Consider the following 15,000-nt stretch of genomic DNA (forward strand, 5'->3'; position numbering starts at 1 on the left):
TGCCATCATATAATGAGCATTAATGAGGACCAATTATATGAAATTAAGGCTGATTTGCTTTCTAAACTGGGCTATTAAGAGCTATTCAAAAAAACTAAAATGCTGGTGTTAATGAAGCGATTTTTGGCACCTTGTTGGCTCATGTCTGGTAAATTCAAGTGACAGAGGTGATGTCTCTCATTAGAGCGAGTGCGTGTGTGCGTGCGTGCGTGCATGCATGGATGGGTGGGTGTGTAGTGTATGTGTGTGTGTGTGTGTGGGGGGGGGGGGGGGTTTGAATGCATTGAGGCGGAGATGGTACACAGCAAAATCATATATTCAGTCTGCAACCAAGTATATAAATCCGGCTTAACACTACTGTATGTCAAGAAGTAAGGACAGATAAGAAGGCGGATTCCAACCTTTTGAGGCGAGAGAGGTCTTGGAGAGGTTTAGGAGGCGCAGTCCCTTGCTGAGTCGACACACCTGCTGGATTAAGTTGGACACACCTATGCCGTACATACAACACATGAGGAAATAACGCTTCATTAGTCACTGTTTTACTTTGCACATTGTTGCTTCTGCCTCAGACATGACATGAGCCACACGTCGTGTGACTACTTATTGTCACTGACGGACTGACGGACAGAAACCTTGTATCTTCGTTTTTCCACTTTTTACGTCTTTCCACGTAAATGAATGCCTTACTTCGTCGTACAACAGCTGATCTACAGTTTGAAAGTGAAAGTGCTTAAGTGTGTCTGTGGGTTTTATAAATATTGAAAAGAGCTTGTGACTAAATAATAACTACATTGTATCCATTGGAACACAGGTTCTTTTTTTTCTTTTTCTGGAAGGTAGCTTTTTTTCGTGCAAGGTTTCTACCTGACAGCGTACGTTTCCTACAGTAGTCTGAGAAATAAAAGATTTGGCTTTTTACTTATCTTCTGCTGCTAAATAAAAAATGACTCTATTTTAAAGCATTTCACCCATCAAAACCATGACCAAACTTGGGTTTCTCCCCAGTTTGAACCGTGAGTAGGCTATTCGATGGTTCTTGAATTGATACCTTGGTTGTCCAGTGAGTTGTGGGCCAGGTTCAGAGAGTGAATGACTGAGGCAGGATTCTCAGAAAGAGCGACAGACATCTTCTGAGGGAAGTCCCTGTAACAAAGGTCCACAATGGCAGACACAGAATATGTGTTAACCCATTCAATCCGGGAACACATCTCTATCATTTTAAATTTCTTTAGCTAATCAAAAATACCAGATATACAAGCTCATAGTGCGGCACTTGGTGCCGTGCTATGAACATGTAGAACTGCTATTTAAAAAAACAATTGTGAACATTTGTGCAAATCTTTGAATATATATATAGAGATTTTTAACTCAAATCTTTGCTTCTGGGGGTCCTGGAACAAAATATTTTGAGATTGGGGGGTCCGCAGACAAATATATATTATATATATATATATTATAAATATATATTTTGTAAAAAAAAGAAAACTGTTAGGATTTAGAGTACATTTGTAGAACCCCCAGAAGCAAAGATTTGAGTTAAAAATGTTTGCTTTCAAAAATACATATATTCAAAGAATCAAAGATATATATTCACGATTTTTCAAAACATAGCAGATCTACAAGCTTGTAGCGCGGCACTCGGTTCCGCGCTATGAGCTTGAATAGCAAAAGTATAAAATAATGGTTATAAAAATGACACAGCATGCGTCTAACATTACACAGTATGCGTTCCCGGATTGACTGGGTTAACATTCACAAGTTTATTGTATTCTATTAAATCAGTGGTTCCCAACCTTTTCAGGATCAAGGCCCAGTTGAAAATCTTGAAAGTGTTCACGGCACACCCATCTGACTGCTTAACACAACAGCCATTTTCAAGGTATTAAAGAAAAGAATCCCATGATTTTTTTTTGCATAGATTTGTCTAAACAAATTTTATATTATCAAGAACATCTTTCCGTTTTGACAATTATTTGGAGGCCCATTTGCAATATCCTCACGGCCCACAGGTTGGTAATCACTGCATTCAAAATAGTACATTATATACATATATATAATATATAGTATATAATATATATATATACATAATAGTAAAGCATATCTTATTTAGTGAGTAAAACTCACGACTTAAGCCCAGCGTTCTCCAGGGTGATTTCCTCCAGGCTGGAGGATTTACTGAGCGTGTGCAGCACCTGTTCTACGACCTCTGACCCCTGAGTGTAAAATAAACAACAACAAAAACAACATAAACAGTCTTGATTAAATCCTATTTGACAAGTTTGTGTTTGGCCAACCACTTATGCCGTAATACTGTTATACTTCTCATGTCACGGTCCGCTCCTCAGCCCTTGGACTTTGTCTGTGTTTATTACTTTTGGACTTTTACCTTGTATTCCTGTTCTATTATCGTCTTTTAGTTCTGTGTAGTTTGTTGCCTTGGTGTTCTGTGTTTTATTGTGTAGTATTGTTCCTAGTGTTTCCTGTCTATAGTTATCTGTACCTGTCTTGTCTAACCAGTCCTGTGATTCCCAGTGTTTCCACCTGTGTCCCCTTAGTCCCCTAGCCTATCCCAATGTTGATTGTCTGTTGTGTTCACCTGTGTCTAGTTAGTCCTTGTCTATATGTATGCCTCTGAGTGTTTGTTCCCTTGTCAGTTCGTCGTCGTATTTGATGTGGTTAGTTCTGTCCGAGTGTGTTTTCCAAGTCTTTGTTAATTCTAGTATTTACTAAGTACTAGAATTCTAGTGTAAGTCCATGATTCCTGTTGTTTTCCCACTGTGGAGTTTTGGTTAATAAAACCTCTTGAATATTCACTGTTCAGCCTGTATCTGTCGTTCTGCATTTGTGTCCTGAACCTCATCGGATCAAACACACAGAGGCACACATATAGACGAGGACTAACTAGACACAGGTGAACACAACAGACAATCAACATTGGGATAGGCTAGGGGACTAAGGGGACACAGGTGGAAACACTGGGAATCACAGGACTGGTTAGACAAGACAGGTACAGATAACTAAGCAGACAGGAAACACTAGGAACTAGAAAAAGTGCTCCTCGGAGCACAGGTCTCCGCCAGGTCAGGTAGGTTATTGTGGCCTCCTGGTGGCGCTATAATAAGGCAATGTGAAAAGGGTGCCATTTCTTCTTAGGCCTTGCATGGCAATCGGACACTGCATTCATGATTTGAGGCATTTTGTTCCACAAATGTGTTTAGCTAAATTAGACCTGCTGGTGGCGCTATAACAGGCCAATGTGAAAGGGTGGCATTTCTTCCTCGTTCTAATGGGAATGTGTGTGCAAAACTTCACAGAAATCGCACGTTGCGTTCATGATTTGAGGCATTTTGTTCAAACGGACCTATCCAGCAAACTTTGGAAGCCAATGTTGGCCAATTAGGATGGAATATGAAATATCGGACACTTCCATCTTGATCACATGACTATAGAGATACTGTGTACCGATTTGCGTGATTCTTGGACAGAATGTGAAGGAGTAATAGCAAAAAATAGTTTTCCAAAGTCAGCCTCCTGGTGGCGCTCTAAAAGGCAGATGTGTGAAATGCATGGCAAAGGGTTTTCCTTTACCTCTAGGGAGAATGCTTGCAAAGTTTCACGCAGATCCGTGCAGTTGTAGTTAAAAATGCAAATCGGCCTGTTATAGCGCCACCATGAGGCTAATTTGAACATTTTCAAGTGGCATTGCTTCCTCGGCCTAGTGGGAATGTGCGTGTGCAATTTTATGGAAATGGAAAGCTGCGTTCATGATTTGAGGCAGTTTGTTCAAAACGGACCAATCCTGCAAACTTTGGAAGCCAACCTTAGCCAATGAGGATGGAATATGGGAAGTCGGACAGATCCGGGTTGATCACATGACTATAGAGATACTGTGTACCGATTTGCAAGACGTTTGGTTAAAAGCTGTAGGAGTAATGGGAAAAAATTGGTTTTGCACAAATCGGCCTCCTGGTGGCGCTATAACAGGCCCATGTGAAAAACGTGGGGCAGAGGTTCTGAATTGGCATCCAGGGAGTGGGTGTTCACAGTTTCGCAGCGACTGGGCCAACGGTTCCTGAGATTAGCTGGTAACACACAGACAGGACGGACACACACACACACGGACACACACACGGACGGACGGACGGGGTGGAAAACATACTCTCTCGCCATGCCTTTTGGCCTGGCGGAGACAACAATACTACACAATAAAACACAGAACACCAACAAACTACACAGAACTAAAAGACCAAAACAGAACAGGAATACAAAGTAAAAGTCCAAAAGTAATAAACACAGACAAAGTCCAAGGGCTGAGGAGCGGACCGTGACATCTCAACCATGTGTGCATGCACGCACGCACGCACTCACTATGCGCAGGTCTTTGCAGTAGAGCTTCGTGAACCAGGTGTTGTACGCCATGGACGCAACGATCACTGCCAGGTCTCTGCACAAAGACACATGAACACAAATCAGTAGAATTATGTCATGCCGGCCAGGCGGGCGTATCATCAGCATGAACATGTGATGTGTTTTAGATCAGTGGTTCTCAAAGTGGGGTCTGGGGACCCCCAGGGGTCCTTGAAAGGGGTTCTAGGGGGGTCCCCAGTCAAATTAGTTAATATAGCATCATTAGTTAATATAGCATCACAATCGGTTTAACCACTTTAAACCTATGTTATACTTAAGCTATTCGAAAATAGCCAATCTACATATCGATCAGCCATTTTCGAAAAATCTGGAAATAATCAGGTAATTTTTTGGGAAACATTTGGAATAATTTATACTTTTTTAACACAAGTCTTCTCTTATAGAGCCCCTTGCCAAAGAAGAAGTACATATCAATCTTTTTAATTGATATGTATTTGGACCGCGGCCAAATACATATCAATTTGGGGGGTTTGAGAACCACTGTATTAGATTGTTTCTCGCCCGTGGACCTCCCCCCGCTCTCTCCCCTCTTTCCCTCACCTACTCTCCAGGTGGCTGAAGTCCAGTAAATTAAACTCGCGGTTGTCCTGGGAGTGATAGATAGTGTCCACATCCTGGAGAGTGAGATTACCCGTGAGTCTCTCTGGTCGCGCTACGTGACCCCTAATTCAGCAGCGCACAGCGCCGTATTATATACACACTCCAAAAAGCACTCATGAGTATACAGTATACTGTCACAGTCTATACAGGCAGCGGTCCCACAGTGCTTACCCACTGCACTTCCTCCTTGCAGCTGATGCCATTATAGTCGCACAGGGCGGCGTAGGTCTCAGAGAAGCCTCCTGAGAGAAAATAAAACAGGAGAGATAAAAAAGGACAGAAAAGAAAAGCAAATCATTTCAGAGGATGTGTGCAGCTGCTTCTTTTGGCTGATGGAGAGACAAAAGAGACGTTGCAGAAAATAAGACAACATGAAAAGAATTTGTGTTTTATTTGTATCGCAGGGCAATTTAGCAAGCCCATCTGGGGAGCTATTTGCGAAGTGCGCTGGCCTACTTCCTTTCTCCGAGTGCACCAAGGAAGAGTGCACGTGTGAGCGTGCGTGCGTGCGTCGTGTGTGCAATGCGAGAACGAAATTGTCAAAGTGTTGTATGAACTCCTGTCAGGGGAGTCACAAACAAAAGCTTCTATTTACAGAACTGCATTACTCAAGTACGTTTAGTTTCTTCAAAGATGCCCTGTTTTCCTGTTATTGTGAATTATTAGTCAGATAATTACGCCTAATTGCTCTGGATCAGGGCCCACTTGAAAATCTCGGGAGCGTTCGCGGCTCACCCATCTGACCACTTAACACATGTTAAGGATGCCCATATATGGGCATTCCAATATATGGGCATATAATGATGACATCAGGGATCTCCATATATGGGCATAAAAGGGACACAAGTAGACAGACAGATACAGAGATCTCCATGTACGCATGGGCACAAAAGGGACACAGAAAGATGGGTACAACTGTGTGCCTGTGTGGTGACTATGAATGCATGCATGCATGTGTCCAGTGGGTCTCTTACCACAGGCCCTCTGAGTCTCCACTGAGCCCTCTGAGCTGGGAGAATACTTCCTGCTGCCATCTGAAAGGTCGCTGTCTGAATGACAGATGGAAGGCCTGAAAAAGACCAAAAAAAGTAAATAAGTTGTTGTGATATATAAGACACTTCTTGGAATGGATGTGCCCACACAGAGTAAAGAGCACTGTATACCAGTCACCCGCACAACAAGGATGATTGATTTTTGATTTCCCACTGGAGAGACAGATGAAAATAAATACAGATAATAAAACACAGAGTGAGAACGAGGGACTCGTATATCTATTGCTAGTGAAATCAGTAAAGGTCAATCTTTAGATTTGCTAAGAGAGACAGACAGCTGAGAGACAGACATTGAGGGTGGTGTTTCATGATGAAGTTTAAGCCTGATTTATACTAAGTTGCGTGCGGGTGTTTCACACCGCAAATAGCAGATCTATAAGCTCACAACACGTTGCAGAGCAATGTGTTGTGAACTTGTAGATGTGTTTTAATTTTTGGTGTGTGACGCCCGCGTGCAACTAATTCTAACTCAGGCTTCACTCTCTTGCGAGATGTTGACACTTACGCAAAAACAGAGTTGTTGAAGATGCGGGACAGAGCAAAGTTAACGTGGCTGATCACATGGTTGAGGTGCTCGCGTGTCTGAAACCTCAGCGAGTAGGTGGTCTTGTCAGTGTCAATGACAACCTAAACACAGACTTTAGTTTATTATTTGTAAAAAATAAAAATAAAAATCATACAATGTATATGTATATACAGTACAATTGTCACAACTGTCACTGTCAGGCAGAAACCTTGTATCTCCATATTTCAACTTTTCATGTTTTCTTTGCATAAATGAATGCCCTACTTCGTCGTCCAAGAGTGTCACACAAAAATAGCGAAAATTACCGATCTTTTTTAGAAAAATCTTTAGAAAGTGAAAGTACTTAAGTGTGTCTGTTGGTTTTATAAATATTGAACCAATAACCAGTGTTAACAAGAGCCTGTGAGTACATAATAATCGGATCCATACACAGGTTCTTTTGTCCATTTCCTGAACATTTACGGTTTTGGACATATGTGGTTTCCAGCCAACAGCAACAAAATACAATATAAACACCCACTGATGTGCAGGAACAGAAAAAAGCATCATGTAAACAATGGTAATACCTAGTATCGAGTGGGTCTGTGTGTGTGTGCGTGTGTGTGTGTGTGTGTGTGTGTGTGTGTGTGTGTGTGTGTGTGTGTGTGTGTGTGTGTGTGTGTGTGTGTGTGTGTGTGTGTGTGTGTGTGTGTGTGTGTGTGTGTGTATGTGTGTGTGTGTTTAGTGTTGTGTTATGTGTAAGTGGTGCAGGTGCACTGTAGCAGGTAGTGTAATTGTAGACACAAGTAGCCTTCTCAGTATGGTGGTCACCATAGCAACCATGCTGGAGAACCATGCTGTTTTGTTTAAGGGACAGTTGCTAAATCTATCCATGAAAAAAAACAAGTTTCTAGTGAATATATTGGTTCCAGACAGACTAGGCTGGCAAAACTGTGTTTACAATACATGCAAGGTCGCTTATTCATTTTGGGTGCATCTGATCCAACAGCATCCAGACAGCCTTATAGTAGCTGGCTTTAGCTTTCTGACACAGTTGTGGGACTGGAAAAAATGTTACTAAGGATTGCCTCAATTGGTGTTAGGTTACACAAAATGCCCCAGAATATGAAACAACATTCCTTAACCACTTGAGCCCCTAGCACCCCTATTCTGGTGTGAACGTTTCGGCGAAAACAGACGATCTACAAGCTCACAACACGTTACGTCGCGACGGCTTGTGACTTTGTACATCGGCTCTTTTCAGCAAAGAGATTTAGTGTAAAGGGGAAATAAGTATAGGGTCTAAAGTGGTTCATCTCTGGCAGATGGCCATGTTAGTGGAAAGTGCGAGAGTCCTTTTAGAAAGAACACAATATGAAGTTGAGTGCATTTTGACTCCCGCCTGCTCCACCAACTAGAGTTTGTGTTTTTCTTTCTTTCTTTCTTTTTTCACAGGATCACAATTCAGATGAGTGATCACACAGGACCCGGTGGTACCCAGACAAACATAGACAATAAATCAAGTTAAATGTTGTAACTGTAAACTGTATGACTGTAACAATAAAATAAATAGAAAACTACAATACAGAATGATTGAATTTTATAATTTTACAAAGCAGGCCTAATCTAATGGAAGCAAAAACAACAAGGACAAAATATAAGGAAAGATAATGATAAAATGAAAACATTTAGCCTATGAATTGCTGCCATTGTAAATAACTGGAAATGAACAGTGTCGCGTTTGTCAAAGACTTGTTTATCACATTCAATAAGAGAAATTGTAATGACATAGCATTCACTGTTTGCTTACAGTAGGCCCCTTTTCATAAATCAGTTTCTTGCCACAAACACACACAGGCAGCTAAAAAGCTTTTTCATATTATCTGAAGGCCAAGATGATGTAAACACTCCACTGGGCTGCATAAGACTCTGACATTCAATTACAGTTATTGTTTTAGCAGAATAGAGCACATTACGGTTATTGTATTGGTGTTAAAGTTCACCTGATGTTCTGGCTGGGAGTTCAAGGCCCGAATTTCCAAGAAATTAAATGTTGTCTCTACCTGTAATCAAAGACATAAATTACACCTCTTTACTTCACTTACCGGAAAAATGTTGGCATGGCATCCTTAGCAGTAAAGAAAGACTGCATGCTGGCTATGTAAGACAGTGGTTCTCAAAGTGGGGTCCGGGGAATCCCAGGGGTCCTTGAAGGGGTTCCAGGGGGTCCCCAGCAAAATGTGTCAATATAGCATCAAAATCAGTTTACTGTAAACCTAGATGGATACTGTACATTTCAAAAAGACGATCTACAAGCTGACAATGCGTTGCATTGCAGTGTGTTGTAGATCTGCTATTTTCAAAAAACTATTGAAAGAATTTCACATATTTTAAAAACATTTTAACAACACAAATCTTGCTTGGGTGGTCCCTGACACAAAATCTTTTCAGATGGGGGGGGGGGGTTCGTGGCCAAATACATATTAATCTGGGGATCCTTGACATGAAAACGTTTGAGAACCGCTGGTGTGAGAGATTGAACGAGTGCGGGTACCTTCGTCGGAACCTTGGGCGCCAGGAAGTAAAGCCGCCACGTTGTGAGGACCTGCGACAGGGAATAGAGCAGAATTTAGGTCCTGATCCGTGGTGAGCAAGTTCACAGCGGGGAAAAGAACGACTCCCCACGGGGCGCACATGAGTTCACGAGTTTCCATGGTAATGCAGAGCACAGACAGGTCTTCCCTAGGCCTATATGTGGCTATTGATCCAGCTAAAAGCCCTCCATGTTGGAGAGATAACCGCACGACACTGTGCACAGCAGATGGACATATGGTCTCTCATAAATGATGGCACGTCGCAGCGTTCTGATCACACTGTCACAAAGCAGAGGTATTTCACAGGTATTTTAGTTATAACCCCTTTATGAGCAAACAGTCACATCATTCTGTATACTGCTAGATCTGGCTGATTCCTGCCCTCTGCTCTTTGTTTCTGCTCCGTCGCTCCGGATCATTTGCTCGGTCATCTCAGATGCCCCTTCTAAACAACTCCCTGTGGAAATACTCCTCTCTCTCTCTCGCTCGCTCGCTCTCTCTCTCTCTCTCTCTCTCTCTCTCTCTCTCTCTCTCTCTCTCTCTCTCTCTCTCTCTCTCTCTCTCTCTCTCTCTCTCTCTCTCTCTCTCTCTCTCTACAATCAATGCTTTATCACAGCTTCCTAATGAAGAGCAGTAATTAAATAACCCCCCCCCTGCCTTCCTCCCCTGGTGTATTGAACACAGAGGAGCTCCTCTGAAATGTGTCACCTCCTCACCAGAGGTAGGCTACTGCTACGCCCACACAACAATGGAGGTGTCCCAAGTGTACCCTAGAGATGAACATATATAGAGTGAGACTGACAGACAGAGACAGAGACAGTGAGAGAGAGAGAGAGAGAGAGAGAGAGAGAGAGAGAAGAGAGAGAGAGAGAGAGAGAGAGAGAGAGAGAGAGAGAGAGAGCAGGAGAGACAGTGGTTCTCAAACTGGGGTCCAGTCCCCAGCAGAATGACGAATAGTTTAAACACGTACAGTAAGCATCATTACTGTATATTTTGGCTATTAAAAAATGATCTACAAGCTTAGAGCTTCATGTTCTAATCTTTTTTTTTACTCCCTGCCTCAAAATCTTTGCAGATGGGGCCGGTCCATCGCCAAATACTTGTCAATTTGAGGGTCCTTGACACAAAATGTTTGAGAGAGAGACAGAGAGGCAGAGAGACAGAAAGACAGACAGAAAGACAGAGAGACAGAGAGACAGAGACAGAGACAGAGACAGAGACAGAGACAGAGACAGAGACAGAGACAGAGACAGACAGACAGACAGACAGACAGACAGACAGACAGACAGACAGACAGACAGACAGACAGACAGACAGACACAGAGAGAGAGAAGAGAAAGCGAGAAAGAGAGAGGAGAGAGTGAGAAAGAGAGAGAGAGAGAACACAGCACTTCAAAGAGACTGTGAAGGAGTTGATTAAAAAGCGCAGATTGTATCACGTTACAGTGAGGAGTTGGGGCTATGGGTGCAGCCCAGAGAGGAAAGTGTATGAGTAAATAGAAGTAAATCATGCTGATGGAGCAGGAGAATGGGTGAGCGGGAGGAGGAGAGAGAGAGAGAGAGAAGATAGAGAGAGAGAGAGAGAGAGAGAGAGAGAGAGAGAGAGAGAGAGAGAGAGAGAGAGAGAGAGAGAGAGAGAGAGAGAGCCCCCCCAAGAGGGAAGCCATTATCAAAGTATTTCACATCAAAGGAAGAGACCACACACATCACAATTATTGTGGCATATAATTATGCATGAACACAGTATGGAGCATATATACGCTGCTCCTCTTGTTGATTGATTGGGGGGGGCGGAGGGGGGGTCCTGTCAGAGAGAAGAGGTACTTTCACTCCCAGGTTAATGCAGGTACAGTACAAAGTCAAAGCGTCGCTGGCTGTGACTTTAGAAGGCTCTCAGAGAGCTTTACAGTATGTCCAGCATGTTCTTGACCTTTCTGTGAAGTGTGAACGCAAACGAAATACCAACCATGTTGGTTGCTTTTTTTTCCTGCCGTGAATAACCTTAATAAATCAACTAATTCAGAATGAAATAATGTATCAGTATCCAGATACAGTAGACAAATTGTTAGACCCTGATGAAGACCTAAGAGTCGATATACGTGTTGATCATTTCTGTTTGCCATGCTCAAGGAAATACATTTGTTATTTTCTCACCTGAAGACAGAGTGTGTTTTTCCATGAGTTTATGCACCACTGTGGGATTTGAAATCAAGCAATAATTCAACTTTGTTTTCAATGTATCCAGATACGTTTCTCTTCTTGCAGGAATATGAGAAGTAACTTCCTGGTCCAAGCCCTCATTAAAGAGGAAATGGTAAACGAGGCAGAGCGGTATTGGGCAGAGGATGCTCCTGGTGGCGGGTAAAGACGTATCAAAGTCTCCGGATATCAAAGCTGTGTAGGCGGAAGGAAAACTCTCCCAATTTGCCACATAATGAATCATTAAGTAGCAGCCATCGACCGAAAATCTCAGCTCTACCGAGTTGAAGTCCGCTGGCTGGGGGTGAGAGCCCACTGGCTTATCGTGAGGGAATTGGGGTGGTGGTGGTGGAGGGGGGGGGGGGGGGGGGGTCAGTGGGACCTACTAGTTTTTCAAGAGCATGAAAACAGTACACTGTCTGCACTGCAGATGTATGTAGAATTGTCAGAGAGCCTCAATGAATGAATGTATGGTGGTTCAGCTGCTGTACCTAGAATAGAACCCAATCAATAAAACGTGTTCAGTGTCTGTGTGTGTGTGTGTGTGTGTGTGTGTGTGTGTGTGTGTGTGTGTGTGTGTGTGTGTGTGTGCGCGCCGCGCGCGTCGTGCGCACACACACGCGTGCATGCTTGCGTGCGTGTGTGTGTAAGATGAGTTATGTATGTGCTGCTCAGAGCATAAAATGAGCAGAGCATGCACGCACAACAACTGCGTTTCAAATAATTTCAAACATGGGGCACACAAAACCTCCCGTACGTCTGGTATAAATTGTTATTACATAGTTAAAGCGCACAGTGGCCCAGATTCGGCCCCAGATAGCTGGCTAGACTTCAGTATGCTCAAATGCAGATTTCACATCTCTGCCCCATATTCTGTGATGAAAGTACCCCAGAATCAAAGCGCTGAGCTGCTCGGCCCTCCTACAGTGTCTCCAACTGAGGGGGTTCAGAGAGAGCACAGGCTCAAAGGAATCGAAACTCACTTCCACAGACACACACTCTCCTAGTGACAGCATATATGTAGCGTTGCCGTCGGGAAGAATCCTTGTATCTCCATATTTCAACTTTTTATGTTTTGGGGGGAAATTAAAGCCCTACTTTAAAAGTTAAACTTAAAGTTGTGTCTGCGGGTTTTTATAAATTTCGAACCAATGAAAAGTATAACAGGAGCTTGTGAGTAAATAAAAACTGCATTGAATTCACTGGAACACAGGTTCCAAAAAGAAAAAAAAGTTTTCTTTTCCATTTTCTGAAAAGTAACAGTTTTGGACATAATTATGAGCTTTTCACCCGACGACGACACTCTCCTAGTGCCAGCGTAGTGGCAGAGTAGTTGTGTTGCAGAGGGTGAGTGAGCACAGGATTAAGAGCATTTACTGTTGCTGCCATATCATGGAGCTCTTAAGCTCTGCTTCTGCCCGTCCAGGCCATTATGGAACATCTCAGCGCTGTGGCAGAGAACCACTGACCCAATCAACAGCATCTAATAATGACTTCTTTCCACAGTTTCTTGGTGTAGAGAGGGGATTAGTGCAGCGAGACCCATGCAACCTGTGGCCGGGGCCCACTGGTGGTACATTAGTATCAATATATTATACAATATATTTCAAACCTTGAAAATGTTGTTTTCGTTGTGATATGGATAAATAGGAACTTAAAGTAGCCTATACTAAGCCACCAAAAGGCTGCTGTGTTAAGTGCCCCCCCCTCCAAGTGAATTTATCTGCAGGATGAACTTACCAATATTCTGTCCTCTGATTTGCCATTTTTGGTGTCGAGCTTAATGCCACGTATAAACTTGATCGTCGATTTGTCGATAATCTTCCTGATGCTTTCTGTGGATGACAAATACAATTGATATTTATAAAAACACTGATTATATTTTTATTGATTGACCTTTTTAATGACATACAATGTAGCAGAGACATGCAATTTCAATGTAGACAACTGAAATAGCAAAAACAATAGGTAGCTCAACAAATTGATGGTTACAATTACTGTAGTTCCAGCTGCTATTCAGCCAGCTCTTTATGGAGGACTTGAAGTTAACAATGGAGCTAATCAACTTAAGGCTTGTAATTAACCCATTCCACAAAACTGCAGCTTCTGAATCTGCATGGTACAACGTCTGTGGAACCTTCCTCTGGTGGAACAACATGTGTACATCACTAACTAATCACTAAAATGATTGCATAGATATTATTTTTTCGAAAGATTTTTATACATTTGAAAACTTATGAAATGGGACATTCTGCGTTATGAGTACTTTCTACTTTTAGTACTTTAAGTAAATATTTATACCAATACTTCTTTTACTTCTTTACTTTTTAAACTCCTTTTACTTGTAACAGAGTATTTCTACATTGCATACTTTTACTTAAGTAAAAAAATAATTGAGTACTTTTTCCACCACTGGTGATTGCATAGATATTTGGACACCACCTTGTTTACAATTCTGTGGTCCACACACATTTTAATATGTGATACTCTCTCCTCCACACTGAGCCACTTGAGGCTAATAACATGAGCAGGGAGCAGATGTGTTCAGGCGTGGAGTTCAAGGATCAACCAAACTAATTTATTTTGCAAGACCTCTCTACCTTCCTTTTAAGGATCTTTGGGATGCTAGCGCACCACAGGATGTGCAGGCGTAATCAAAATGGCATTGAACAGGTGTCCCTGCCAATATTTCTATCTATAAAGAGGATATTCTAGCTAGAAATTGTCCTTTGAGATAACCTGTAGCGGCGCCAAACTCTCAAGAAAGTACACGGATGAACAGATAAATACACTTACAGACAGGCACACACACACACACACACACACACACACACACACACACACACACACACACACACACACACACACCCACACCCACACACACACACACACACACACACACACACACACACAGCTAGCATCCGTTTCTCTTTTGTCTCAACTTTAAGAGATGAGATGAGCACACAAATCACTTCAGTTCAAATCAAAATAGAGTCATAAACCAGGCTGACCTTTTAACCCATTACATTTTTTTGCATTGGCTATTAAAAAATAGCAGATATACAAGCTCGCAGCGCGTCACTTAGTGCCGTGCTAAGTGACGCTAAGTGATCCATGAGGGGATTCCAGGGGGTCCCCAGCAACATTTGTTAATATAGCATCAAAATCTGTTTAATCCTATGTACTGTACATTGACTATTTTCGAACAATCTTGCAGAAATGTGAAAGATTTTTGAATATTTTTGAAACATTTTAACAACACAAATCTTGTATGGGGGGTCCCTAGCACAAAATAATAATGCTTATTAATTTGGGGGTCCTTGACATTAAAAAGTTTGATAACTGGTCTACAAAATGCACAACTTAAACTTGACACGTCAACAAAATGTTCACATGCCAATGGGCAGGAGGAAATTGAAGAGACAAAGACACTGTATGCCTGTCGCTCTATTGATTAGCACCTTGGCAAAGTGAAGAGGCTTTAACTGTAAACAAATTTCCACCTCAGAGATCGAATCACCGATATTCTATGAGACACAGCCAACAACACTGTACTTTTCTCTTCCAAGTTTGAAAATAACCACACCCATACATACTATTGTTTACAGTTACAACAAAATAT

The 15,000-nt window shown here is 42.2% G+C and overlaps 1 protein-coding gene across 1 annotated transcript in view; it reads right to left on the reverse strand.

The window, feature by feature from the left end:
• Positions 1 to 15,000, reverse strand: part of LOC311052682 (capping protein, Arp2/3 and myosin-I linker protein 3-like) — a 50,626-nt gene that overhangs the window by 33,056 nt on the left and 2,570 nt on the right. Inside the window, exons 2-12 of the mRNA XM_084067777.1 lie at positions 13,119 to 13,213; positions 9,140 to 9,190; positions 8,589 to 8,648; positions 6,586 to 6,707; positions 6,003 to 6,097; positions 5,200 to 5,270; positions 4,969 to 5,042; positions 4,369 to 4,444; positions 2,125 to 2,213; positions 1,049 to 1,143; positions 402 to 488 (exon numbers count right to left, since the gene is read on the reverse strand). Of these exons, the coding sequence (XP_083923903.1) occupies positions 402 to 488; positions 1,049 to 1,143; positions 2,125 to 2,213; positions 4,369 to 4,444; positions 4,969 to 5,042; positions 5,200 to 5,270; positions 6,003 to 6,097; positions 6,586 to 6,707; positions 8,589 to 8,648; positions 9,140 to 9,190; positions 13,119 to 13,213 (915 nt within the window). The remainder of the gene's footprint in view (positions 1 to 401; positions 489 to 1,048; positions 1,144 to 2,124; positions 2,214 to 4,368; positions 4,445 to 4,968; positions 5,043 to 5,199; positions 5,271 to 6,002; positions 6,098 to 6,585; positions 6,708 to 8,588; positions 8,649 to 9,139; positions 9,191 to 13,118; positions 13,214 to 15,000) is intronic.

The sequence above is a fragment of the Gymnoscopelus microlampas genome (genome assembly GCF_963454915.1).
Source record: "Gymnoscopelus microlampas genome assembly, chromosome: 9".
Lineage (NCBI taxonomy): Eukaryota > Metazoa > Chordata > Actinopteri > Myctophiformes > Myctophidae > Gymnoscopelus > Gymnoscopelus microlampas.